General features: G+C 40.7%; 3 protein-coding genes across 6 annotated transcripts in view; 1 reads left to right on the top strand and 2 right to left on the bottom strand.

Annotated features, from left to right (window-relative positions):
• The window catches only part of TMEM50A (transmembrane protein 50A), a 33,850-nt gene extending 32,813 nt beyond the window's left edge, over window positions 1–1,037 (bottom strand). Inside the window, exon 1 of the mRNA XM_044671345.1 lies at window positions 873–1,037. The gene's annotated coding sequence lies outside the window, so the exon portion shown is untranslated. The remainder of the gene's footprint in view (window positions 1–872) is intronic.
• A 192-nt stretch (window positions 1,038–1,229) lies between these two features.
• On the top strand, window positions 1,230–8,076 carry RSRP1 (arginine and serine rich protein 1). Of its 2 annotated transcripts, XM_044667898.1 has the most exons (6): window positions 1,230–1,336; window positions 1,732–2,273; window positions 4,594–4,748; window positions 6,377–6,460; window positions 6,979–7,145; window positions 7,264–8,076. In XM_044667898.1, coding segments are annotated over exons 2-6 (939 nt in total). In that variant the 5' UTR covers window positions 1,230–1,336; window positions 1,732–1,741; the 3' UTR covers window positions 7,265–8,076. The 2 variants fall into 2 exon arrangements, with proteins under 2 accessions (XP_044523833.1, XP_044523832.1); XM_044667897.1 differs by having other exon boundaries at window positions 6,979–8,076.
• A 1,201-nt stretch (window positions 8,077–9,277) lies between these two features.
• SYF2 (SYF2 pre-mRNA splicing factor) lies at window positions 9,278–21,815 on the bottom strand. Of its 3 annotated transcripts, XM_044667895.1 has the most exons (7): window positions 21,754–21,795; window positions 21,469–21,630; window positions 18,095–18,220; window positions 16,613–16,730; window positions 14,330–14,420; window positions 12,916–13,014; window positions 9,278–9,819 (listed from the first exon to the last, which is right to left on the bottom strand). In XM_044667895.1, exons 1-7 carry the CDS (start codon window positions 21,778–21,780, stop codon window positions 9,654–9,656), a joined length of 789 nt encoding a protein of 262 aa, XP_044523830.1. In that variant the 5' UTR covers window positions 21,781–21,795; the 3' UTR covers window positions 9,278–9,653. The 3 variants fall into 3 exon arrangements, with proteins under 3 accessions (XP_044523830.1, XP_044523829.1, XP_044523831.1); XM_044667894.1 differs by having other exon boundaries at window positions 21,469–21,795; XM_044667896.1 differs by lacking the exon at window positions 18,095–18,220 and having other exon boundaries at window positions 21,469–21,815.
• Window positions 21,816–26,363: the final 4,548 nt, after the last annotated feature.

Raw genomic sequence — 26,363 nt, 5'->3', positions numbered from 1 at the left:
AGATCCAGTGTATTACACACTATGTACCTCCAGTATCCAGGGAATACCCTTTTCCAAAGGGTATTCTGCCAAGCTACCCTGTGATACCAACTATTCCCTCGTCCAAAACCCCAGTGGAAGGAAAAGAAGAGCAGGGAATTCTGTTTCCTCCCTTCTTGGTGTGTCAGTACACTCTTCCTTTGGATGTTAATTTTTTGATCCCTGATGAGCTTTTAGAATTATGTTTGATCATTTGCAAATCCAAAGAATAATGTATGGAGTTTTGAAACAATCATCTTCTTCTATGCAGTAGGGTCTGTGTCTGTCTAGCCATAACACTTGTTACTGGTTCAAGCTATATGCATTCTGGGACAGTTATTATTCAACATCTCCTAGTTCCCTAGGAAGGGGCTGTCTCCTTTCCTTCCAGGGATCTTAGAGCCCAGAGCTCAGGGTAAGGGATGAAATAAACGCTGGTTGGTTGAATAGCAGGCTCCCCAGACTGGGCGGGGCTCAGCAAGGTCTCGGGGAATTCCCAGGCCAAGGAGGGGGGACCCTTTGGGAGAGGGAGGGTGACTGCCAACAGGCCACCCACTCACCACCCCACCCCCGGCCGAGGACTGTTTTCTCCCCCAGCGACAGGGAGCTAAGGAGGAGGGATGGGGAGGCTGCCGGGATCTGGGCTGGAGCGGGTGAGACCCGGGTTCGAATGTCGTCTCCGGCACCCAGAATCGACGTGACTGTGGGAGTGCCACAGTTTCCTCGTCTGTAGAGCCAGGGGGACCTCTGGCACCAGCTGTCGCGACGGTCCGAGGCGCTCCCGGGTCAAGCTAGGATCCGGGGGTGCCTCCCCTTCCCGACCCCCGAACTCTGGCGGCCAGCCCGGCACTTACCGCTCCCCAGCTCTTAGCAGCGGCGCCGACCTGGCGTCCGTCAGCACGACAGTCCCTCGGTTAGTCTTTCTGTCAGAGCCACAGACTCGCTTCGACTCCTCCGCCTAGGAAAGCCTCCACAGACCCGCCCGAAGATCCTAGAAACAACTACAGTACCAGCCGGAAGCCCGGATGTGGGAGTTGTGGGATGCGCATGCCCATCCCGACAGTCAGTCTGTGCGGGGCGGAGGCTGGATTGGAGAGGGGTGAGGGCCAGCCCCACCCTCGCCCCGCCTGCCGTCATCACGCATGCGCGCCCGGGCGGGCTTCTGGTACATTCTGAGACTCCTGGGTGTAGGCGCCGCCAGAAGGCGGAGACGGCTGTTGTGTGCGGAAGGTGGGGCTTTTCGAACAACTTCTCGGTTCGACGGAGGAGACGACCAGGGGCCGTTGTTCCCTCGCTGTACTTTAGGTGTCATTTTCACGTAAGTCCGTGTTCTTAGGCAGGGTACCGGCCTTTCGGCTTCCTCAGCCTGAACTGGTGAAGGAGAGCGAGCGAGTTGGTGAGGCGGTGGCTAGGGGAGAAATGCGCGTGCGCACTAGGCCTGCCTGTAGGCGAGGAGGACGGAGGATTGAGGGCGAGCGCTTGGGCCCGGGGCTGGTTGGCCAAGGAGTCAGGGTGCGCGTGCGCGGATCGGAGCGCGCTCCGATACTAGCAGTTAGGAAGTGGGCAGAGGAAGGGGAGTCACGCCCCGATTGTCGGGGCCTCCTTTCGGCTCCTCCGGGGGTGGCCTAACCCCGGGAGGGAGCGAAGCGAGGCCGGGTGTGACCAGGCTCCTTTTCCGGCCGAGCTGACTGACCGCTTCCGGTGTCCTTGCAGGAGCAGAACGATGACGAGCTACGTGAACGACATGTGGCCCGGGTCCCCCCAGGGCAAGGACTCCCCTTCGGGCTCCGGGACGGGTCACTCCAGCCGGCTCTCATCTAGGTCTCGCAGCAGGTCTTCCTCCGCCAGGTCTCGGTCCCGCTCGAGCTTGTCCTCCCGCTCATCGTCTTCTCGTAGTCGCAGCAGGACCCGGCGCTACAGGTCGAGGTCTCAGTCCCGCCGGCGCCACCAGCGCAATTATCGCCGCTACTCGCGCTCATATTCCCGGAGCCGGTCGAGGTCCCGCAGCCGCCGATATCGGGAGAGGCCCCAGCCTCGGGCATACCGGAGGTATTACCGATCGCCTTCGAGAGGCAGGTCCCGTAGCCGGTCCAGGTCCCGCGGAAGGTCCTACTACCGGAGAGCTTACGTGGGATCCCGGGGGCGAAGGTACTATGGCTTCGGCCGAACAGTCTATCCAGAGGCACACAAGAGCTGGAGGAACAGGTCTCGGTCCAGATCCCGCAGCCGAACTCCTCTGCGTTTAAGTGAAAAAGGTGGGTCGATTTTCTGAGCCGAAGAATTGGGCGAATTTCGAAGTGGAATAGCAAAACAAGTATTTAAAATCTACACTTTCTTTTCTAGTAACAGTTCTAAGGGGTAAGGGCTAAGCAAGTGTGGTTAAGTGACTTGCCCAAGTTCTCAAAACTGGGGGCCAAATTCGAATTCAGGGCTTCCCGACTCCAGGCCTGGCTTTTTATTCTCTGAGTCACCTCCTTCCTAGGAGCACCTAATTAGGTACTGTAATCTTGACATTAAAAATGGGTTTCTGAGAGTTGAAGTGTACCTTTATTAAAATTGAATTTCCCAAAGTTAGTACTGGTGCTCTATACTTAAACTAGGGAAGTACTCATTGCTTACCTTAGATTTAATGACAGTTTGCAGGAATCTGTCATTTTAAAGATTTATTGAGCCATTAATTGCAAGCTATTTTAAGTGGACTTAAAGGGATCCTTTTTAGAATCATAAATTAGTTCCATATAAGGAGGTGATAACCAGTTTGGAGATAATGATCTTGGTCACTTAGGGATTCCTATCCCACTGTTGACTACTTGGAAAGTAATTTTTTCCTTCATTACTGTCCAGTGCATTGGAGAGCCTTTAAAAGGCTAATTAATACTTTGAAAACTAATAAGTACTTTGAAAGTCAGTGTTAACTAGTGATCTCTTGGGCTCTGGAGTAAGTTAATTACTGGGTGTGGTGACAGATTTTCTGCACTTCAGTCCTTGCTTACTAAGAGGACTTCCTCTTTTCCCTGTTCCCTTTTTCTTCTCAGTTGTTTTTGTTGTTTTCTTAATTCTGTTTTTAGAAACTGGCTAGTAGCATGAAACTAAATTTAAATCAAGTTTGTTTTGACATGACTTGTATGTATTAAATTAAGTTTTTATAAGGTTATCTGTTAACTCTTTAAAAAACTGGGGACCCTCCATTGAGTCTGTTCCCTCTGCCCCCTCCCAGTTTTCTATGGTCTTTTTCAAAGGAAAAAAAAACCTTTGTGTTTTAGCAATAGGGAATTTTGTATTTATAATTCATCTTTGGAATTGAAGTTCAGTTGTGTCAAGAATCTTTGTGGCTCCTTTTTGGGATTTTCTTGGCAAAGATACTGAAGTCATTTGCCATTTCCTTCTCCATTTTGTAGATGAAAAACTGAGGCAAATAGGGGTTACCCAACTAGTTAGGCATCTGACGCCGAATTTGAATTCAGATTGTCCTGTCTTTGGAATAGTAATGTTTTAATACTGAATATTGAGGCAGTGTTGAAGATTTCTCACTTGGCCAGCCTTGGATCTCAACTGACTAAGTAAACCAAACTGGCTATAGAACAGAGATTTTTGCCTTAAGTACATCTATAAAATGCTCATTTAGTTACCGTGTGTTTGTCCAAATTCCATTTCTAACAAATGTGGCTCAAAATGACTTCCCATTTGACCACGCCCTGAACTCTAGTGCTTTAAGTGGGAAGTGTTTTTAACAGTGCTGTTAAAGTTTCAGAGTGGCTAGCTTTTAAAAATCAGTTTTTATTTCCCTTTTACTAAATAGTTGTATTTTTCAGAGGCAGCAAAATCGGCAAGGCACAGGCATGTAACAAGGCTTCATTTGTGAAATATAATACTAATGGTCTATAAGAAGCCAGATAAGTATAAGATATTTAATAGATCCTGCTCTATTTATGCCTGGTTAGCAGAAATCACTATTTTCTATTAAACCATATGGCCCCCTTGTTTCCCAAGATATTGAGAAAGTGCTGGATTTCAAATTGGGAGAGACCTGGGCTCAAACTTTTACTCTTGATGTTTAAAAGGCACTTCATTTATACTTTTGCCACATCTGTAAAATGAAGGTGGCTGATAATATTTACAAAACTCAAAAACCTACATAAATGTCATCTATTTATCAAAGGAATAACCTGAAGGGGTGGGGAGAAAAGGATAGGAGTTTTTTTTGTTGGTTTTTTTTTTTTTTAAGGAATATGTTTGATTCTTGCATGCTGCTGATAGTACATGATTCCTTTCATAGAAAATAGTTTGGAGGCAGCTAGGTGATTCAGTGGATAGAAAGCCAGGTCTAGAGATTGGAGGTCCGGGGCTCACATCTGATCTCAGACACCTTCCTAGCTATGTGATCCTGGATAAGTCACTTAACTCCCATTGCTTAGCCCTCTCATCTTGGAACCAATACACATTATTGATTCTAAGACAGAAGGTAAGAGGGTTTGTTTTTTTTTTTTGGTTTTGTTTTGTTTTTTAAAGAAAAGAAAGGAAATAGCTAAGCTTTTTTAAGTGTTAGTAATTGTTTTGCTTTTTTCTCTTTTCCAGATAGGATGGAACTTTTAGAAATAGCAAAGGCTAATGCAGCCAAGGCTTTAGGAACAGCCAATATTGACTTGCCAGCTAGTCTCAGAACTGGTCCACTATCTAAAGACAGAAACTATGGAAAACAAATACAAGGTGATGCTACAAAACTTGTTGAGGTAAGTATTATCAGATGTTTTTAATTTCTTCATTTAAACAAAGAACACTTCAGAAACAAACTACTTCCAAGATGAACTTACAGTATGTAGTTACTTAGTTTCAAATGCCTTAGTTTACATTCTATTAAAAGCTGAAATCAAATTTGTACATCCAATGAAGATGGGAAAGTAATGATCTTGTTTTGGGGGAAATGGTCTACAAATCAGGGAAAATGTTAATTGGTTTTTAATAGCTCCAAACTCTTTTAAAAGTGTCATAGCTGGTGCCTCATCAAGCACTTCTTTATAGTTATCAAGAATTGTTTATTAAACACTTGATTGATTTAGATTAATAAATACTGTACAGGCTATTCATTAACTTTCATTTGCAACAAATTATGTTCCCACAAATTCTGTACTCCCAACATTCAGTACAGTTCACTTGCTTTATTTCTGTCTTATAGAAATCATGAATGTGGTCTCCAGACATTGATGAAGAAAATCTCTTGGTAATTGATACATGGGCTAAAGCTGCTGTGAGAGAGGTTTAAATAACTTGAAAGTTAACTTTCACAAATTGGAAAACTTAGTTTTGTGATGGTAGAATATCTGCATGCTAGAATTTGAACAGATGCAAACTTAGGCTACTCCTCAGATACAATACCTAAAATTGCATTTCAGACACTTTGTGGTTGGGGGGCATCTGTGTTATAGATGTCCCTTTCATAATGTATGCAATATATTCCAGATGTTTGAGAGATAACAGAAGAAGAGGCCTGCATCACTTGCAGATAAGTTTATTGTCATTCTCCAGAGCTGTGCAGGATGTATGCACTTGAATCAGTCAAATGCAATGTGCTTTATTTCCCCATTACATAAAACTTAAAACTTACATTCCTTAGGTTTTTTTGTTTAAGAAAATAGGGGTGGTTATGACTTAGCCTTTAGACTTTGGGATTTAATACAAAACTTGGTTATTGTCTAGTTTTTAATATAAATGAATAAAAGTATTTGAATGTTGCTAATACTTAAATTCTTTAACTCATGTCTGATTTAAAAAATAAGAAAAGATTCTGACTCAAAGTTTTATACTATTTAAAGAGATTTCTATAATACAAGTGAAAAATGCCATCCAAGATGTTCTTGGAACCTATATAGGCATGTGTTAACTACTTGGTGACATAACTATCCTAGTTAAGCAGTTTTTTATGCAGATCTAATATGTGATGAAACTAAGATATTCATGCTTCCTTAATTCTTGGTGAAGAATGATGGGGAAACAGTGAAATTAAGCTTGAGGTTTTCACTCAACCTGGTATGGTGTTTTCTTTATCCACTTGGATCTAGATATAGTTGAATTTATTGTGATATTCCTGCCTCAGTGGGGTTGTAAGTAAAAAGAGCCCTGCATTAAGTTCTAAAGATTGCCATATTTGAGTCCGACATTGAGTTAAATTTTTTAGGGTAGGTCCTCAACAGACCATTCTGTTATTGGGCCTGATGTTACTAACTCTGAGTAGATACAAATTGTTCATAAAAATTTCCAACCAAATTTGTATACTAATGAACTCTGTTTTATAGAATAGTCATCAATTGGTTGGCTCAGTGTTTTTTAAAAATATATATTTTTTTCTTACCCGTTTTTCTAGCCGTCGGGAAGATTAAATGAGGATGTGTTTAAAACCTCAAGTGAAAGTTCTTCCCAGCAGAGAAGCCCAGCTTTCAGCTCTGGTGTAAGTGTGTGTGTGTGTGTGTGTGTGTGTGTGACAGACAGACAGACAGACACAGACACAGACACAGAGAGAGAGAAGAAAGTAAAGAGTTCAGCTTAGTTCCTTGGTGCAGTGTGGGTGGTAGAAGGAATATTGGAACAAAAGCTAGAAAATAAATGTATGTTCAGATCCGGTTTCCTGTTCTGCTTTGCAGTGACTTGGGAACTCTGGGTTGGTTTCCTTTCTTTGAAATGAAGTATTAGACCAAATGACCTATATAATAGAATAGTTCCTAGTCTTGATATTTTAAAATAATTTACCAAAGTAATCATTAACATCCACTTTTCAAATATGTGAAACACTTTTAAACTGAAGTTTCATACAAATGACAGCTTTTAGAATTGGACATTAATTTGTAGGTTATAGGATTTTGATAATTATTTCAAAAGTTGTTTTGCAGAAAAAGTTTTCAGGATTTACTGTCTCCTAATGATACTGGATTTTGAAGATTGCCTCACTACTTGTTTTTCTTGTTACAGAACTCTGTAGCAAAGCCAGTACTTCAGAAACCAGCTGAAGAGACTGCAGGACCCCCTAAAGAAGATGAGAAAAACCAAAGTGCATATGGACAGTGGATTCCTATCAAGAAAGAGGAAAATAGTTTACTTTTAAGTTCTCCTAAAACAGCCCTGTCTTTCAAATTCTAGTAGGTCTAGTATTATTCCTTTCTCATAAGTCATCAGTAACAGAAGTTGTGTTTAGCTATAAGACAGTTTCAAATCCTGACATGAAAAAATTAAGTACTTTAATATATCATATCTTAGGTTTCTTTTCCAGATAAGTGAAATGAGCACAAATGGACCAGAAATCACAGGTGGGATTTTTGTTCGTGTATGTAGATATTTGTAAATATTTGTGTGGTGTTGAAATGGGTTAAATATAGCCATTGCTAACTTTTAAAAAAAGCTGCATGTTGACATTGTATATATTTCCATTTGTTAATAAACTAATTTTAGAGTTTTTTTTTTCCAGTCTGACTCTGTTGCCTCCTTACTACTGAAGTGATGATGTGAGCAAGGGCATCTTTTGTGCTTGGAGACAATTTTTTCAATCTGAGGCCAGGACATACTCAAAGCTTGTTATCTTGTGCCTCTTTATAAATATCCCAGAGATTGAAAACACAGACCTAGTCACTAAAACATTAATTTGATACTCCTTATATTTCAATTCATAGTGTCTTTACTTTAGTTATAATAGTGTCTTGTTTTAGTTTCCGGGCATTTTGCCACATATATGTAAATGACAATGAGGTTATCATCTCAACTGCTTGAAGTTGTTGTGGGACCTGTTTACTGGAATAATTCCCAAACTCATCAAAGGATAGTGTGAAAAGGATTTTTTAAGAGTAGATGTCTTTGAAGCCCTATATACAGCCTCCCATGCTAATTCCTCTTCTTGTTTAACTTTATATTACTTCTGTTAGCCCCACATTTATGTGATGAGCATGGTGTCTGGATTTGATGTTTGGAAAATTACAAACCTAACACCTGATTTAAACATACTGCTCCTTAGTATGAAGCAAACAGAACCAGGAAAACAATCTATGCTGTGATTAATAAAAGTGGATAGATCAGTGACCCCACCCTCCTTGATTTCTTTTGGACATTACACATTAACCTTTGCAGCCTGGAGGGACTGTGGGCACAATGCATTTATGCTAGGATTGGCAGCTTTTAATATGCTTTTGTTAATCAGAGGCAGGGTTAGTAAACAGTAATTAATGTGGGGAATACATGGAAAACAAGCTTAGGCTATGAAAACTTAAGGTATGGGTATATATACCTTTGCCATCCAAAATCTAAGTAACTGATTTTATTAAAATTTTATTAAATTTTCTTTTCAGTTTGTCTTGAAAGAAAACTGGGCTGTGACTTTGCCCCCTTTCAAAATATTCAGCCATTTAGGTGACTAATTCCACTCTAGTATTGGGAGTAATGCATATAATATATATCAGGATCTCTAGGTCCTAACCCTAATTCTGAGGTCCGCAATACCATCTCTATTTAGTGTTAGGAATACAAAAGAGTCTGGCTAGTTTTAAGTGTTTATTAATAAAAAGAGAAGAGGGAATATTTTTCCTTTAGGAAAAGATTGGCCTGAATAGATTCCATTCTCCATTTGATTGGCTACGGTCTTATCCTCACTGCAGCTGCAGGACAGCTACTCTATCTCAATTGTGAGAAAGTGGAGAGCCCTCCTCTTGCACTAGCTCCTCCCTCCATCATTGCACATTGAGGCCAGGGGACACCAGGCCAATAGATGTGGTATTAGTGGATGGGATATTTCCCATCACACATTAGGATGAATAAATGGAAATTTAGCATGTCACCATGGACATGGATCCCAACTCTAAATGGGGGTGGGATGATGCTATTAGTATTTTAAAGAAAGCCAAAATTTACTTTCCTTTTGACTTGGTTTATATTCCCTACATCTGGAATGCACCTCTACCTATTGAATGATCTTTGCAATGTTTCCCACTTAGCAACCTATAATGTGAATGCTTGGTACATTAACAAATAGGAAGTAAAACAATGAACTATTAGCTGTATATAAACAAAACCCAAACAAGCCTTAGGATCACTTAAGACACATGGGAGCCCAAATAAATGTTCTGACAAAAGAATCTTCCTGAATCTTACAGCAAAGGCTGGATGACCATATGGGATGTTGGAAAGAGGTTTAGGTCCAAGGTGGAGTAAAGAGATAAATTTAGTCCTAGGGGAGAGAGACATACTCCCACCCCCCAACATCTCACAGCACATAGAAGAAAACAACTGACCCACAGCACTTTATGTTAACAAAACATCTTAAATACATTCTCATTTTAGCCTCACAACAGCCCTGTGAGGTAGGAACTAGTTCATTATCCCCATTTTACAATTAGAAATACAGGCTTAAAATGATTTTGTCCATGGTGGCCCAGCTGGTAAGTATCAGAGATGGGGAAGTTTCCTTACTAAGACTGGTCAAATGTATACAAGTTAAAATTTTTCCTAAAATAGTTTCTTCCTAAAATAACCAGCATTACTTTTGAAGTATGAAAATACACAAACTTATAAATGCATTTGGGTGTTGAATACAAGAGTATAAATCCTTTATTTCTAAAATTCACTGATGGCAATTTACTACCATGTTTAATGTTCCCTGAAGTTTAGACAGCAGTTCCTCTCTCCAAATTCTGTTTGATTTCAGCTGTATATTTTCCATAGAATCTCTCTGCCTTTTTGTTGAACTTGGCATTTCTTTCATTAATATAATCAATATCAGAGTCATCATTATAAGGACGTCTCCGACTGTATTTTTCTCGTTTTTCAATTCTAAAAAAAAAAAAAAAGAAAAAAATTAACACAAAAAAGGAAAATTATGGGGGCAGCTGGGCAGCTCAGTGGATTGAGAGCCAGACCTAGAGGCAGGAGGTCCTAGGTTCAAATCTGGCCTCAGACACTTCCCAGCTGTGTGACCCTGGGCAAGTCACTTGACCCCCATGGCATAGTCCTTACCACTCTTCTGCCTTGGAACCAATACACAGTAGTGATTCTAAGATGGAAGGTAAGGGTTAGAAAAAAAAAAAGGAAATTACAAATTTCCATTTAGAAATAGTCTAAACCTTGAAAGAATTATGGAACTTCAAGACCAAGAAGTCTGAAGTTTCCTTATAGCTTATGATTCCAAACTTTGTCCTTTCTTATGGTGACCTCCAAACTTGCAGTTCTTTCCCAGGCCTTTGCACTGTACTGGCTATACTCTCCACCTCCATCTTGAGCCCCTGGTAAAGTTAAAAATCCAGTTCAACTTAACATTGCCCTTCAAGTGCTGAATTCCCCTATTTTGCCTTCCTAACCCTCAGCATTGGATCACTCCTATCATCTACTGTCTTTGCTTCCACAGATGTGCAGCTGAATGAAGGTAGAGGAAATAAAATTATACTAACCAGATTGACTTACATATTTTTCTTTTACATCTTCTCAACTGGACCTGATTATTTCACCACCCACAGCACCACAGTGACTTTTCTAAACCACTACATTCTTCTTCAAACATCCCATCCTACCCTAGCTGAGAACCTTTACCTGAGAGTTCCCTCATCTCCCTCTTACCTCACAATACTTTCCTTTCTACCCCCTCCTTGGGCAATTCTCTTTACAGACCCAAGTGATGTCATTCCATCTCATCTGCAGCAAATTGCCCCCTCTGTTATCCTTACTCTCACAAATCTTCAATTTCTCCCTTGGTACTGGCTGTTTCTCTGTCTACCCATCTGTCAGTCCCGATTAGCTATCTTTCCATTTCATTCCTAATTCCAGGTTAAATTCTTTGAGCAAGCAGGCCATCTATAATAGGTGCTTCCCATATTTTTTTCCTTTCACGTTCCTTAACTGCATTCTAGCTTTTGATTTTGTTATTCTACTGAAACTGCTCTTCCCAAAGTAGCCAATGATCTCTACACACCTAATAACTGTTTTCAGGATTCTCTCTTGGTTCTGTCTGACCACTCCTCCTTAGATTACTTAGCAGGACCCTCATTCAGGCCCATAGTTAGCACTTGTTGGGCCTCTTTTTCTTCTCCCTCTATATGGTTTTGCTTGATCTCATGTGCTCCTATGGATTCAATTATCTTATGCAGATGATTCTGATTCATTTGTCCAGGCCTATTCTCTCAATCTCCAAATGCCTACTGGACAGCTTAAACTGAGCAAGTCTCGAGCTCATGCATCTCCCTCCGCCAAAATCTTTCCCTTGCCCCTCTTAATTTCTCCATCCAGGATAGTACCATCCTACCAAGTCACTCAGGTTAATTCCTGAGTCACCCACTCCTGCCAGATCCTCTCACACACAGCCTCTTCCCCTCTGACACTGCCACCTACCTGGTGCAGGCCCTCATCACCTCCCACCAGGACCACTGCAATTACTTGCAGGTTAGTCTCCTTGCCTTAAAGGTGTCTCCCCTCTACAGTCTCTTCCTAAAGTTAGCCGCAATTCAATAAACTCTAGTAACTCTTACTGACTCCAGGATTAAATTTAAATCCTGCTTAGCTTTTTAAGTCCTTCAAAACCTGGTCCTCTCCTAATTTTTCAGTCTTCTTAACTACCCCACCACTCTCCACACACACTGTGACCCAGTGATGCTAGCCTACTTGGTGCTTTCCCACTGAAACCAGTCCCAGACCCTAGATATGTCTCGTCTATACATGGTTATTTGTAGGTTGTGTCCCTCTATGAGAATAGGTACAGGCTTTTGGCTGTCTCCAGTGCTTAGTGCAGTGTCTGCCATGTGCTGATTAATAAATGCTTGACTATCAGTAGCTAGAGAGCTAAGCTTGGAGATGGCAGATCCTAGGTTCAAATCTCCTCTTTGGTCTCAGACACTTCCTGTGTGACCCTGGGCAAGTCACTTATCCCCCACTGCCTAGAGCTTACCACTATTCTGCCATGGGATCAATACTAAGTATTGGTTTTAAGATGGAAGGTAAGGGTTTAAAAAGGAAATGTTTATCTAACTTCAAAGATCAATGCCTCTAAGCCCTACCACCTCTCAAATGAAATGACTAAATCCTTAAGTAGAAAAATTAATTCTATCAACAACACTTGATTTCTTCACTAGATTCTCAATGCCTTGCACTTAAAACAGGAGGCCCTGGAAATATCTGTTGCAATAAATTTTCACTCCCAATTCCTTCTGATAACTTTTCCTTAATAATTTAATAAATTAAGCAATTTAGCTCAAATACTCCACTCCTCCCCCAACCAAACCTACAATTCAGGTATGGCCTCGATGTACTCTCTGATGTTACAAAGTAAAAATGGAAATGATTTAATTTGGAACTTATTTTTTTTAAACCCTTACCTTCTATCTTGGGATCAATACTGTGTATTGGTTCCAAGGCAGAAGGGTAGTAAGAGCTAGGCAATGGGGGATTAGTGACTTGCCCAGAGCCACATAGATAGGAAGTGTCTGAGGCCAAATTTGAATCCATGACCTTCCTTCTTTAGGTCTGACTATCAATCCATTGAGGCATCTATGCCCTTTGGAACTTTCTCTTTCAATGACTACAATAGTTTCATCAACACCCTGCTTTGTTTTTTAAAAAAATACTACTAAAATCCAACTTCATTACAATCTCTCATCTACTGTGAAGAGTTTATAACACTTTAAAGAAATAACAAGGGCAAAGTCAAGAGAAAGAGAAAGATGCTCATCATGTATGGTACACTCTGTTCTACAAATTTACAGGACAAGGACCAATTTACCAGGGTGGGGATTGGATTGCTCTCTGCACGACTGGAAGGAATAACTGCCCTATGGAGATCTGAATAGCATTGAGGGGAAGCTAAGACACTGTAAGAGAAGTTGGGATAATTTTTGGTGGTCTGCATGAAAATGCTAAAATCCAAGACTTGTGAGAAGTACTTACTGTTTTTCTAGGTCTATAACCATCCTATCAACTTCCTCTGTAGAAGGTACATGTGTTCCATGAAGAAGACTATTGGATGTTGGGTAGAACTCTTCTCCACTGCATGAGATCAAAATAGTAACATTACAAACACATATGCTGTCATAAATGCTGAACAACAGGAATACAATTATTTTACTCTGAAGCACTAAACTTAAGATGAAATAGAATGAGTGAGAATGTTAAACCTGATAGGAACCTTAGAGACCATCTAGCCCAAGTCACACAGACGTGCTAGAATAGGGCCAAGAATCCAGAATCCCAGAGTTGGAAGGCACTGCTCCAAGGTCATCAGTCCAACTCCTTTCTAAAGCACAATGCCTTCTACAACTTCCCAGTTAAGAGGTCTTGCAGTTTCCACCTGAACACTGGATTAGACAGACAACAAAAATGCTTGCTGACAGGCTCCTATACCCAAAGCAGATATTGTGACAGAGAGAAGGGCGAGCCAGCATATAAGTACCTACTATGTGCCAGGCACTATATACTAAGCACCCTAAAAAATATCCCATTTGATCCTCACAACAATCCCGAGAGGTAAGCATTATCTTCATCTTATAGATTAGGAAATGGGAGGCAGAGAGAGATGATGTCTTGCCCAGGGCCACATAGCTAGTGAGGTTGGATGCAAACTTAGGTCTCTTCCTGATTTCAGGCCCAGAGCTATAGCCACCATGCCACTTATGTGCAGCAGAACCCACTTAGAGAAATGGGTATGCCCTCACAGACAACTGGGGTACCCAAGCTTTGCCAAGCAGGGGTTGGATGACCATTGTCATGTTGTAGAGTGGATTCCTGTTCCTTTTTACAAGTTGGACAAGAGCAGAGGTCTTAAACATGTACCCAACAACACAATTTCTGAACCAGATTAGTTTATGAAGCAATAGGTTCTCTTATTGTATTGTTCATATTGGTAGGGAGTTCCCCCTTCACTTTGCCCCTCTAATTCTCACTCATGGGTCTTGGTTTCTGCCCTTTGGAGCCTAGCAGAATAACTTCTCATCTTGCTCCCATTCCTCAGACTTTATTCTTGGCTTCCAGAGCTTTCCTAACCCTGTGCCTTGGGCCACACGACTTACTCCTTTGGCCTAAAATATCTGTCCTCTTCCACACTACTGGGTTTGGCCTCCTATTATATATACCACACATCTCCCCAAATATCATCTAGGTTGTTAAACCAAACTGGATGCCAGCCAACCACCCACCACATACTTTTGAGATCAATGACACTTAAATAATGGTTCCAGTTATTAGTGGAAACAGCTTCCTCCTGGGGACTTAAGGACATTCTTGAGTAGTATGTAGCACTAGGGGCAGCATGGACTCTAACAATGGAGTATAAGTTGTTTGTGTTTGGAAAGGCCCCATCACTTACTGTTTTTCTCTCAGTTTTTCATATGTTTCCATATCAGGTTTGATCTGCTTGGTCAACCGATGATACTGGCGTAACTGAGCAGCTGCATAGTCTTTAAAATAAAATGAGAATTGCTTGGTTATGGAGATGGTTGGTAATTACTCGTTTCTCTCTTGGAATAGCAACAGGAGCCTACACATGCACAGGATAATGATTCTGCACACCATTACAGATGGCAACTCCCTCATGCCTTAGGAAATTATCTTCATCAGATGTTTTGACCAAAAAATAGCCATTGAATCAGGGACCCTGTATCCTCAGGGAACACATTCCATGATCTATTGTGGATGGCTAAAATCATATAGCTGACTCCCACCCCACTGCTGCCCCCCCACTACCAAAACCCTAAAATAAGTGAAAGCAGAGAAGGTTGCTGCCATGGGCAGATTGACCACAGATAAATGAGCCCAAGGAAGCTGAAAATCGGAGATTAGGGCATGCTATTATGTTTAGTGGCCAACAGGCCTCATGAGGGCAAAAGTGGAAGCTTAGATGGAACCTACACAGATGTACATTTTGGTTGGATGTAAGAAAAAAAGCCTTCTAACAGACTTGAGCTATCCCAAAGTAGAATGGGCTGCCTAAGGAAGTTAGGAGTCAGAGTTCTCCTTTACTAGCAGTCCTCAAGCAGACTGATTTCAAGCATAGGCCTGGCATGTGGTATATGCTAAATAAATACTTTTTGAATGACTGATTGATTAGATGACCCCTTGTCAGGTATATTGTAGAGGTTTTTTGTTTAGGATAAGTTAGACTAGATGGTCTGTAAGATCCTTTCCAAAACTGAGATTCAGTGAAGAGTTTACAAGCCTGAGAAGAAAGGGGGTAGGTAGGGATAATAGCAAACAGTGGAGGAGTTATACAGGATAAACCATTATTCTGCTCAGGTCATAGTATATTTCTTGGACCTGCTCTGTAGACATTTTTAGCTTTGGACTTTTTAGATCATGCCTACAAAATCCTTCTGACTCTTTAACACTTAACCTCTTGGATTTGGTTATCCTAAGAATTCTGGTTTGACCAGAGGAGGGGCAGAACACTAGTCATTTTTATGGATTAAGAGCTCTCTGTTATTAGCCCTGTTAATTGTCCTCAATCAACAGGATGGAATAAAGTAGATTAAAGAACTAAAGAGAAGCCAAAAGGAGATGGCCTAACTAATGAGCTTCTCTATACTCAGATAAGTGAAGTCTTTCCAGATTGGTAGATATCAAACAACTTGTACTCTGCTGATACAGAACCAGGCGCACTACCATAACTCAATAAAGTGGCTTTAGTTGGGGGGAGGGGAGAGGTGAGGTAATCACTAATCATGTAAAAACTCAAAGCTTTCCAATAAGAGATATCTAAAAGTGACAGCATTCTGGATACTGTCCCTGACCTTAGGAAACTGCCGAGAGAAGCTCTGATGAAGTTTTGGCCACAAAGAGTGAAGAATACCCTCCATGAAGCCAAACTAAGAAACAATAAGCTCAAGGGTACATAAATGCTGGCATTTTTGACAGTGGCCTGTATTACATTTCAGTTATTATAGACGGCTTTTCAACAACCCAAAGCTGTTATTACATACACATCATTTTTCTGACAGCAATGCTTTTCTCGCTTTGCTATCTGACTTCAATACACAGAATACAATTATATTGATAAATCAAAACTGTGGGTGATTCAAGGGCTGATGGAGAGACATATGGTAAGAATAAATAGGAGCAGCTAGGTGGCTCAGTAGATAGAGAGCCAAGCCTGGAGACAGGAGATCCTGGGTTCAAATCTGGACACTTCCTAGCTCTATGACCCTAGGCAACTCCAACTGCCTAGCCCTCATTACTTATTTGGCTTGGCACCGATATTTAAAGATATTTATGATTCTAAGACAGAAGGTAAAGGTTTAAACAAACAAACAAAAATCAAGACAACCCACATGAGAAGTAGTGAAGAAGGAATCTGTTGAGGAAACAAGGGTCTGACCTACAAGAGAGGTGGGTGGGCTATGTGGTGTTAGCCAAGGACAGCCTCCATGCTGTACTGGCAACTTGGAAGGAAAAGAGCCATGGTAGATGGACACCCTTGAACAAGCTGGTTAGATACTTTATGATTAGAATGCTAGGATGGGATGTAAGCTTCTCAGGCATGAATGACTCAAAAATGAGAATCTATATTCCTGACCATATGAACCCTGATTATATACCTCACCATTAATCAGCAGATGATTTCCTACAGCAAATCTATTCAATGAAAAGAATTTACCTGAAAAGCCCAGATCTGGGTTCTTCCTCTTCTTCTTCCTTTCCCATCTTTCTGCATCCTCAGCACTAATCTCTAGTAGCTTCACTCGTTCATAGTCTTCCCCCCTTGCAGCACACTCCTACAAGATCAAAGTTTTAAAAAAATTAAAATAATTTAATGAACAGTTGACTTTGTATCTCTGTGGTATTTTCAGTGACAAGAAGGGTTTACCCAGGACATAATCTGATCCTTACAACAATCCCCAAAACAAAACCCAATTAGAACAATTGGGGGCAAATAGAAGGGACAGACTGAGAGTCTTTGACTGATGAGGAATAAGTCCAGAGACAGTGATCTACCTGGGAATCACACAGCTAGGAAGTATCAGAGGTGAGACTGGAGCTCCAGATCCGGCACTCTAATCACTAATACTATACTGCCCCTCCCTAGGGCAAATATGATTATCCCATTCTGCACATGAAGTACTCGAGGCCCAAAGATGTAACTCAACATCATACAATTACTCAATAATAAAGATAAGGCCCAAACACCCAAGTTTTCAGTGGTTTAATTACTCTTTCCATGTCTCCCCTGAGCTCCAGTCCCATATCACCAACTAACTGCTGGACATTTTAAACTGAATATCCTTTAGGAATAAAACTTCAACGTGTCCAAAACAGTTTATTATCTTTCCATCCCCAAGCTTAGTCTACTTCTAGACTTTACTTTCAATGTAAAGGACAATACTTCATCTACCTTCACTCAGCTACTTCTACAACACGTGTCACTCTTCATTCTTTACCCTTTATTCCAAATATCTACCCAGTTGCCAGATCATTATCTCAACATCTCTCACAACCACCCCCAGTTTATTACTCAAACAACCGTAATTGTCTTCTATGATCACCTAACTTGAAGCCTGTCTCCATCCCAATACATCCTCTCCAGAGGTACTAAAGGGATTTTCCTAAAGTATAGTTCTAAATATTTGGCTTTCTTCTTTCACTTCAAGCCTCTCCCAGCCAATATCTTAGGATCCCATGACCTGGAGTTGGAGTGCCCCTTTTTCTGTGTCTTAAGCACTAGTCACTTTCTTCCCTGGGTCTAAATGTGTCCCCCTCTGTAAAACCATAGTGTTAGATAAGATTACCTTCAAAATGCTTTCCAGCTCTATATCCTATGATTTAATGACCTGACTTAAAAAATGACCCAATATATTTCCACAATGCTTTTTTACAGCAGTTGCTGCTTTAATATTTAAGAATCAGCTTTGAAAAGAAGCCCATTTCCAAACAAAAAATCACAGGTTTAGAGTTGACATTGACTGTGAAGACCATCTAGACTAGTAATCTCATTTAATAGCTGAAGAAGCTGAGGTTCAGAGGTGTGACATCCCCAAAAGAGATAATATCTGGTCACCTACAATTCACCTGACTCTGAATTCAATCTTCTTTCCCTGGTTTCAAAACCAGGTCACTTAGAAGTGGATATGGATGTATTTACCTTTTTCTTTTCTTCAACTTGCAATTCCCATTCCAAACGAGCCTTCTTAGCTTCCCAGTTTGCAGGCAGCTTAAGCCTTTTATCTTCCTCCACAACCTCTTGATGATTTAACTTTCGGGCTTCATTCTAAAACCATGGGGAAAATGTGTCAGACACTGAAACTAGCATGAATAATTACCTAGAGTGTGAAAAATCAGGCCTAAATATACTGATGAGTCTAGAGTCCCAATATATTCTGCAGATTCTCCAGGAATCTCTTACTTATTGTAAAAAATGTGACTGATGGGCAAATCTTAGATAAATATCTTTTCAAATGACTTTACCAAATGGTTACTAAGAGCTAAACACAGATAACTGGAGGAAAATAGAAATAGACACAGTATTAGTCTAGTGGAAAGAAGAGACTTAGAGCTGGAGGAGGATACCTAGTTCAACTCCATGAAGAAACTGAGGCTCAAAGAGGTTTTCAATGACTTGCCCAAGGCCATAGGAGCTGGGGCTAGAGATTAAAAAGTGGACCTGGAATCAGGTGACCTGTATTTGAATCCCAAATAACTGGAATAATGAGATCTCTGATGTTAATAGGAATGCTACAAAGAAGGGCAAGTACACAGGGAAGAAGATCAGAGTCATTTTGGTCAGGTTGAGTTTGAGGTGCTAGAGATTTGAAAGCGGAGATAATCCCCACAGGAAATTGGAAATGCTGAACTGGTGACAGCAGCTTTGACAGTCAACAAGCTTTTATTTTATGCTCCTTGGTGCTAGGAATACCAAAACAAAGGTAATAATCCATGCTTACAAAGTTAACTTTCTGCATGTACATGGAAACCAACATAAGGACATTTTTTGTTTGCTGTTGGGAAGCATAGCTAATAGCTATGGGTAGGGGGATTAGGAAAGATCCAATGTAAGAGATGACATTTTAAGCTGAATAACCTGGCTTGTCAAAGAGCTTTTTGTTTACTTTTGGGTTTTAAGTTCTCTAAATTGCACTGGCAGATGCTATTCCTATCACTATCCTAACCAAACCATAAGATCCTGGCCATGGTAGGCATTTACTTTGCTCACTGAATTAAGCTGAATGGACAAGGAAAGGGGATGTGTGTGTCCTTTCCCCATTAGACTTGAGTTCTGGTTACAGTACTGCCACTAGATAGTTGTATGATTCAGAACATGTCATTGCCCTTCTTGGGACTAAAGTTTCTTCATTTGAAATCAGAGTATGAACCAGGTTACTTCTGTGGTGCTACCTGTCATTAGAATACTGTTCCAAGGTCTCAACTTGATGGTCTCAGGTACCTCTCCAAAATTAAAGGTCTATGACCCTCTCAGCTCTGAAATTCCACATTATGAGCTCTTTCCCATTTCTGACATCCTATTTCAGAAAATCTCAAAAAGGCTCAATGGCTCCCTACTGCCTTTAGAATACAATAAAATATTCTTTGTTTGGTTATTTAAAATCCTTTGCAATCAAGCAACCTACCTTTCAAAGCTGATACATTTCTACTTTCTAGCCCCATTGGTCTGCTGGCTCTTCACTAAAGAGCAGGGCCTAGAGGATCTTGGGTTCAAATCTAGCCTCAGACACTTGCTTAAATGTGTGACCCTGGGCATATCACTTAACCCCCATTAACTACCCCTTTCTATTCCGGGCTCTTTATTCGGGGAGCCACCTGGTTGCTCCATATCTTAGCTTCTTAATTTAATCCTCCCTCCCTTGACTAGCCATTTGTAAATAAGTAATAAATCAAGGAAGTATTACAGATGTTCCCTGACATTCTAAATTCTTCAAAGTACAATTCGGATGCCATTCAAACATTTATTAAGCACCTACTAGGTGCCAGACATGAAAACCTTTTCTAACTCCCAGGACCTGGTGCTTCCCCTTCCTACACAAAATTTATTCTGTATACATTTTGAATTTACCCATGTTACTTATTATAAGAGGAAGCTTATTACTTATTACAAAGAAAAGCCAGAATCCTTTTGTGCACAGCCATGTCCACTAGACCAAAGGAAATAGTACTTTTATAAATCAGTCAGTGAAAATGCATTTGTTAAGCACCTACTAAGTACTTTATCAGAGAGGATAAAAAGGTGACAAAATCCTCTGATTTTTTTTTTGTAGTCATAAAGCAATTAGGAAGGGCATATAGAGATATTTTGTTTTTAACCTGTCCCTAAAGTACAAGCTTTTGACATTTCATAACAAGAAGAAATGACAAATAGAGAACAAAACGTAATTAGAGCAACTCTTTATAGGACATTTTTTTAGTTCTTAAAAAAAATGCTCATTCAACAATAGATAAGTCACTTAACTTGTGTCAGCTTCAGTTATTTCATTTATTAAATGGGAACAATAGTACCTATATCACAGGGTGGTTTGATAGATCAAATGAGGTAATGTATAGAATGTTTTGCAAACCTTAAAGGCCTACATACATAGAAACAAATACGTTAACAAATGAGGAAGCAGAATATTTAAATAAGCCCATCTCAGAAAGAGAAATTGAACAAGCCATCAATGAACTCCCTAAGAAAAAATCCTCAGGGCCAAAAGGATTCACAAATGAATTCAATTAAACGTTTAAAGAACAATTAATCCCAATACTATAGGAGTCCTACCAAATTTTATGACACAAATAAGGTGCTGATACCCATGCCGGAGAGACCCAGAGAAAGAAAATTACAAACCAATTTCCTTAATGAATATTGATGCAAAAATCTTAAATAAAATACCAGCAAAGAAAGTACAACAATATATGACAAAGAGTATTCACTATGACCAGATGGGATTTATGCCAGGAATACGTATGTATAGCTATCTATCTACAGATGTAAATATGTCCATTATTAACAGGATCATAGATTTGGAGCCAGAAGGGCCCTCAGACACAATCTAGTACAACCTCTTTTTATTTGACAGATGAGGAAAACTGAGAATCAGAGAAGTTAAGCCACTTGTCGACGGTGACACAGTAAGTTTCAGGGAGGATCTGAAGCCAGGTTTTCTTGACTTTTAACCATCACGCCGGGCTGCCTCTCCCTTAAACTATTTGAAAACTGATTACTATCGTTATGAATATTTTTAACCCACATCTTATTATTATTACTGTGTAATGATTCCAAGGTGCTAATAATTAGCTCCATTTTACAGAGAAGGAAAATGAGGCTAAGGGTGAAGCTACAAATAGTAAGTATCCGAGGTAGATCCAAACTCCAGATCTGAGCTCCCATATTTCCCGGGCTCTATCCGCTAGTCCCTTTAGCTGATAAAAGGCCGTCCCAGCGAGGTGGATAAGGGTCAGCGCCCCCCACGCCTCAAGGTCTCCCGCTCCATCCACTCCCTTCCCCATCCCCCAGACCTGACTGACCCTTTTCAGGTGCAGCTCTCGGAACTTCCTCAATCTCTCCTCCCGCTTCTGGGCAGCCAGCACCTCCGCAGCTGTTAAGGATCGCTCCTCTTCCTCCTCTTCCTCCTCCTCTTCTTCTTCCTCCTCCTCCTCCTCCTCCTCCTCCCGGGTCTCCGTGCAGGCCTGCGCCGGGGAAGGGACGGTCAGCCAGCCCCGGCCTCCCTCCGCGCAGACACCTCCGCGCTCATGGCCACCTCGCCACCCAGGGCCCCTGACCTCCCCGAGATCCCCTTCCAGTATTCTCACCACCTCAGCCTCTAATCCAGACGCCATGGCCCCGAATTTATCTCCCTTGCCGGCTTCCGGAAAAACACGGAAACAGCTCATACAACATCCGGCCTACCACACTTCCTTAAGTGACGCATTTCCGGAAACAGGTGCCCTACCCTCCTGGAGACTCCGCCCCTGACAAGAACCTACACTAGGAAGAAAAAGTGGGTGATGATGGGGAGGGGAAGGGATAAGAAGAGAGCTTTGCACAGGCAAGGAGATAATTGACAAGTCCTAAAGTGAAGGGGGCGAGGAGGTGATTTTTGAAGGGATCAAAACCAAAATAAAGCATAGTAGAAAAGGATCCTAAAACTAACCAAAAAAAAGTCACAGAATCATAATTCAGTGTTAGATGGGACCTGAGAGCATAAAATGAATGAAAAAGCATTTGTTAGGCAATCATTGTGCAGTATATCTTATTCCTACATAGTTGTTTGCATGTCCTCCATTAAATTGTAAATTCGATGAGAACTGGCTTTTGCTTTTCTTTGGATCCTCAGCATTTAGCAGCATGAGTCCCCTTCTCATGTCATCTGAGGTGTCAGCAAAACTCCTCCAAAATTTCCATTTAATTTCTTATACTGACCTGCCATATATCCAGCCTGTAATAGACAATAAATTTCTGTTGAGTGATAAAGAACAGGAAGTAATTTGACAGGTGAAGAAGAGGACATCCTAGTATGGTGGGAAGATTCACATTAGTCAATTTGAAATCCCAATTCAGGACCTTACTAACTGTGTTATCTCCTGTAAGGAATCACCTTTTTCCTCATTTGTAAAATGAATGTATAAGGAATAATTGCCAAGGGCCCTTCAAGTTCCCATTGGGGTGGGAGAGCATTCTAGGCATTGAGATTAGTGGGAGCAGTGGCTTAGAGGTTGTCAGTCTGGGGACAGTGTAAATGGGTTTGACAGAAGTGTAGAGTGCCAGCTCTGGCTGGGAAGGATGATCACAGATTTGTGGAGGATCTCAGATGCCAAAGTAGTCTAAAATCCTCAGCAGGCAAGGAGGAGGCACTAAAGCCAAAATGTGAATGCCAGATTCTGAGTCTGCTGTTGCAGAGTGATTCAGAATAATTTATGTGTCCGCTTCTTTCTGAAACTCCCCCAACTTCATCCTTAACTTTGTGCCTCTTTTGAAACCTCACTTTAACACAGTTCTCAACTGTATAGACCACTTTGATTTCTTTAACGTGGCTGTTGGATAAAAAAAATAAAGTTTGGGTTTTTTATCTTGCTATAAAAAGAATTTTCTAAAAAAATGTTACCACTCACTGGATGCTGAAGGAAATAAAATTAGAGTTAGAGTTTAGAATTAGGTTAGAGTTTAGAGGAATAAGGCCATAAATTTCCAAACAGAAATGTTGGGATTTGAGGCTAATGAAATTGTCTGTTTTTATGTAGGAGAATAATGTGAATCTTTATTTGTTATGGTTATGTGGCATATATGGGAACAAAGGACTAATACTATCTCTGGGACTAATGCAGCTATCCAGGAAAAAAATGGCATAGTATTTAAAACTCACAAGGACTTGTACTCAAACAGTGCCTTTACAGTGTGCTATGGAACAAGACTCACCTGTTGTGTTTTGAGGTCTCAGGTGTAGTGATAGTTTGTTAGTTTGTTTCCTAGTATGGGGTTGTCCTTATGTAGCTCAAAGTGAGGCAGAGTAGACATCTCTAGCTTCTTCTCCTTTCCACCCCCTCCACCACCTTCTCCAAGGAACACTTTCATTCCTACCAGAAGGGGAAGCAGGAGGTTGAAACTAGAGGCCAGAGATAGGGGTACCAGGCTAGAAGTATATTCATCTGCTTCTTTAAGTATTATTAGCCTAAGGCATATGATCAGATTCAGGCTAATTTTTGATTTCTGTTATTGTGGGGAAGGAGTCCCCAACATATTTATCTAAGGCTTGACCTTTTCCCAACAAATACAAGTTCCACAATGAATTTACACCTTACTCCCCACCTTATGACCCAGGGATACCAGCCTCCTTGCTCTTCCTTCCGTTCATGCATCATTCAAATCCACTTATTTCCATTGGCCACTTTCCATGCTTAGAATTCTTCTGCTTTTTGACTTCCCTGGATTCCTTTAAGTCCAGTGTTTCTGCTTTTTTTTTTTTTTTTTTTTTTTTTTTTTTTTTTTTTTACTTTAAATGATGCATATAAATTCTGCCCCAGGCTTTTACCTTGAATCTGTGTGTATCACCCTGTCTCAAATGTGTTACATTTTTTACAGGAATAAACAACATATAGTAGGATTCTAGTTTTCAGTCCACTTTGCTTCCATTTTATGGGTAAGTTCATCCCATTCACATTCAGTGTTATGATTACTGTGTATTATCCTCCATCATATTATCCCCTTTAGATTCTGCTCTATTCCCTTTCACTCTGTGCCTTCTCAACAGTATTTTGCTTTTTGTCACCATTCCCCTTGGCCCCAGCTTCCTCCTCCCTTCAATTACTTCTCCCTTCCCTTGTCTTATTCCCTTTCTACTTCTCTGTAGGGTAAGATAGAATTCTATACCCTACTGAGTATATTTGTTTTTCCCTCTCTGAGCCAGTTAAGATGAGAGTAAACTTTAAGCATTGCCCATCACCACCCTTATCCTCCCCTCTCTGTAATGCTTTTTCACTCCTCTTTATGTTATATAAGTTACCCCATTCTATCTCTCCCTTCCCTTTTCTCTCAGTGCAAACTTCTCTTTCACCCCTTGATTTTTTACATATCATTCATATGCATACACATCAAACATACATACTATTTCATATCACATTTACATACATATATCATCTTATATTATCATATATATCATATCATCATAATCAGCTTACTTCTGTAACAAATAGGAATAGCCCAGAATGTTAATGGCAGTAATATTACAATAGGAACAGCTAGGAATGTTAAGGGGGAAATTGGGATACAGTTATCTCCTTTACTGCTTGTAATAGATCAGGTAGATATGCAAGGATAACTGCTAAAGACAGATGTAAAAAAAATCTCTATTTAATAAGTTTTAAATGTTAAGGAAAGGTAAGGAAGGTAAACAAAGGTTTTGAGGATTAGGATTCCCTAATCTAAAAAGGGTCTAAGTTTTTTCCCAGTCCCACTGGTCCTCACAGGCCTGTTTCCTGCTCCCTTGAGCCTCCTTATCTAACTATAGATAACTCCTTATCTATCACTAAAAAAAACCCCAAACTATACTAAATAACCTTATGCTAATTACTAATCCTCTAATGATATTCTTACTGTCTCCATAAATCTCCTTCAGCTTTGAATCAGTTGGTAGTCTTCTCACTCTCTGCCCACTGCCAGCCTTCCAGGCCTAGCTAGGCTTTTAAAGCCTGATCAGGCCACAAAATGGCCTGGCCTTCTCAGCAGCCACCCAGAGAAAAATCAGTCTCTCTCTTTCTCCTTTCTGTTAACTTCCCCCACAAACTTATTACAGATACTCTAATCTGTTCTCTCCTTCTCCTGCCACTAGGTTTTTTTCAGTGTTCCAGGGGAAAAAAAACACCAGAATTCACCAGGAGCCTGTTGGCAGTTGGAAAACACCAACTGACTCCTGCTACCCAAAATTTCCAAATACCATTCTTCCCAAGGTTCTGTCTGGTCTTAAAGAAACCTTACCCACTCTTCTTTACCCTGTCCTTAGCTGCTAATTAATGCTAATACTTCCCCACTCTCTTTCTGGGTAAATTCCTTCTATCTTCTGGGTAAAATCCTATCTATCTATATTCTATCTAGAATTTTGTACCCTAGGACTCATTTCCCAGAATCCTATTTTCATCTCCATGTTACATCCTTACATTTTGTAGATAAAGTTTTGTGTAACCCCACCCTCTCTCTCTTCTCCTGCTTTCATGGTCCAGGAAACTGCTCCTTACTCATGGTTTTTACTTTCCTCTACTTCAAATGATTATTAATAAATTTTATAAAATGTAATACTTGGAGTTATTGGATATTAATTTTAATCTTATATTTCTCTACTATTAAGAGTTATTTTTGAGAATTACAGGTATCCTCTTTCCATATAGATATATAAACATTTTGACCTTAATGTATCCCTTAAATTTCCTCTTATTTACCTTTTTGGGCTTCTCTTGTGTCCTGTGTTTGGACTTCAGAATTTTTTGTTGAGGTCTGGTTTATTCCTCAGGAATGCTTGGAAATCTTCTATCTGTAAATTAGTGGCTACCATCCAATGCCAAAGGGCATTATGGGACTTTGCGCCTGGCTGATTCAATACAGAGATACTGGAATGCCAAAGGAATCACTGAATGTGCAATGAGAGTTCGCCAGAGGTGAAGAATTTGTATGCAATACAACCAAGCTATTACCAAAGTGCATAGCTTAGGAGGCAAACAACTAGCCTGTACACCTTTTGAGTGCATACAGATTGATTATGTAACCATGCCCAGGTGTCAGGGCTACCGGTATGCATTAGTAATTGTTGACAGGTTAACTAAGTGGCCAGGAGCTTTCCCATCTAGACATAATACAGCAGCTTTTGTAGTTAAGATCCTGCTGAGGGAACTAATTCCAAGGTTCTCTATACCACTACAAATTGCATCTGACTTTC

Source organism: Gracilinanus agilis, chromosome 3 (assembly GCF_016433145.1).
Source record: "Gracilinanus agilis isolate LMUSP501 chromosome 3, AgileGrace, whole genome shotgun sequence".
NCBI classification, from domain to species: Eukaryota; Metazoa; Chordata; class Mammalia; order Didelphimorphia; family Didelphidae; genus Gracilinanus; species Gracilinanus agilis.
The sequence above is the reverse complement of the archived record's forward strand: the minus strand, read 5'-3'. Positions and strand labels throughout refer to the sequence as shown.

What these genes read in the sequence shown, in the direction of transcription:
- RSRP1 (XM_044667898.1), top strand. Translation starts at nt 1,742, where the DNA reads ATGACGAGCTACGTGAACGACATGTGGCCCGGGTCCCCCCAGGGCAAG. An exon ending in ATGCTACAAAACTTGTTGAG is followed by an intron (nt 4,749 to 6,376) that starts GTAAGTATTATC and finishes CCGTTTTTCTAG; the next exon opens with CCGTCGGGAAGATTAAATGA. An exon ending in GCCCAGCTTTCAGCTCTGGT is followed by an intron (nt 6,461 to 6,978) that starts GTAAGTGTGTGT and finishes TTCTTGTTACAG; the next exon opens with AACTCTGTAGCAAAGCCAGT.
- SYF2 (XM_044667894.1), bottom strand. Translation starts at nt 21,780, where the DNA reads ATGGCGTCTGGATTAGAGGCTGAGGTGGTGAGAATACTGGAAGGGGAT. An exon ending in CCCAGATCTGGGCTTTTCAG is followed by an intron (nt 14,421 to 16,612) that starts GTAAATTCTTTT and finishes TTTATTTTAAAG; the next exon opens with ACTATGCAGCTGCTCAGTTA. An exon ending in GAAAAACTGAGAGAAAAACA is followed by an intron (nt 13,015 to 14,329) that starts GTAAGTGATGGG and finishes GATCTCATGCAG; the next exon opens with TGGAGAAGAGTTCTACCCAA.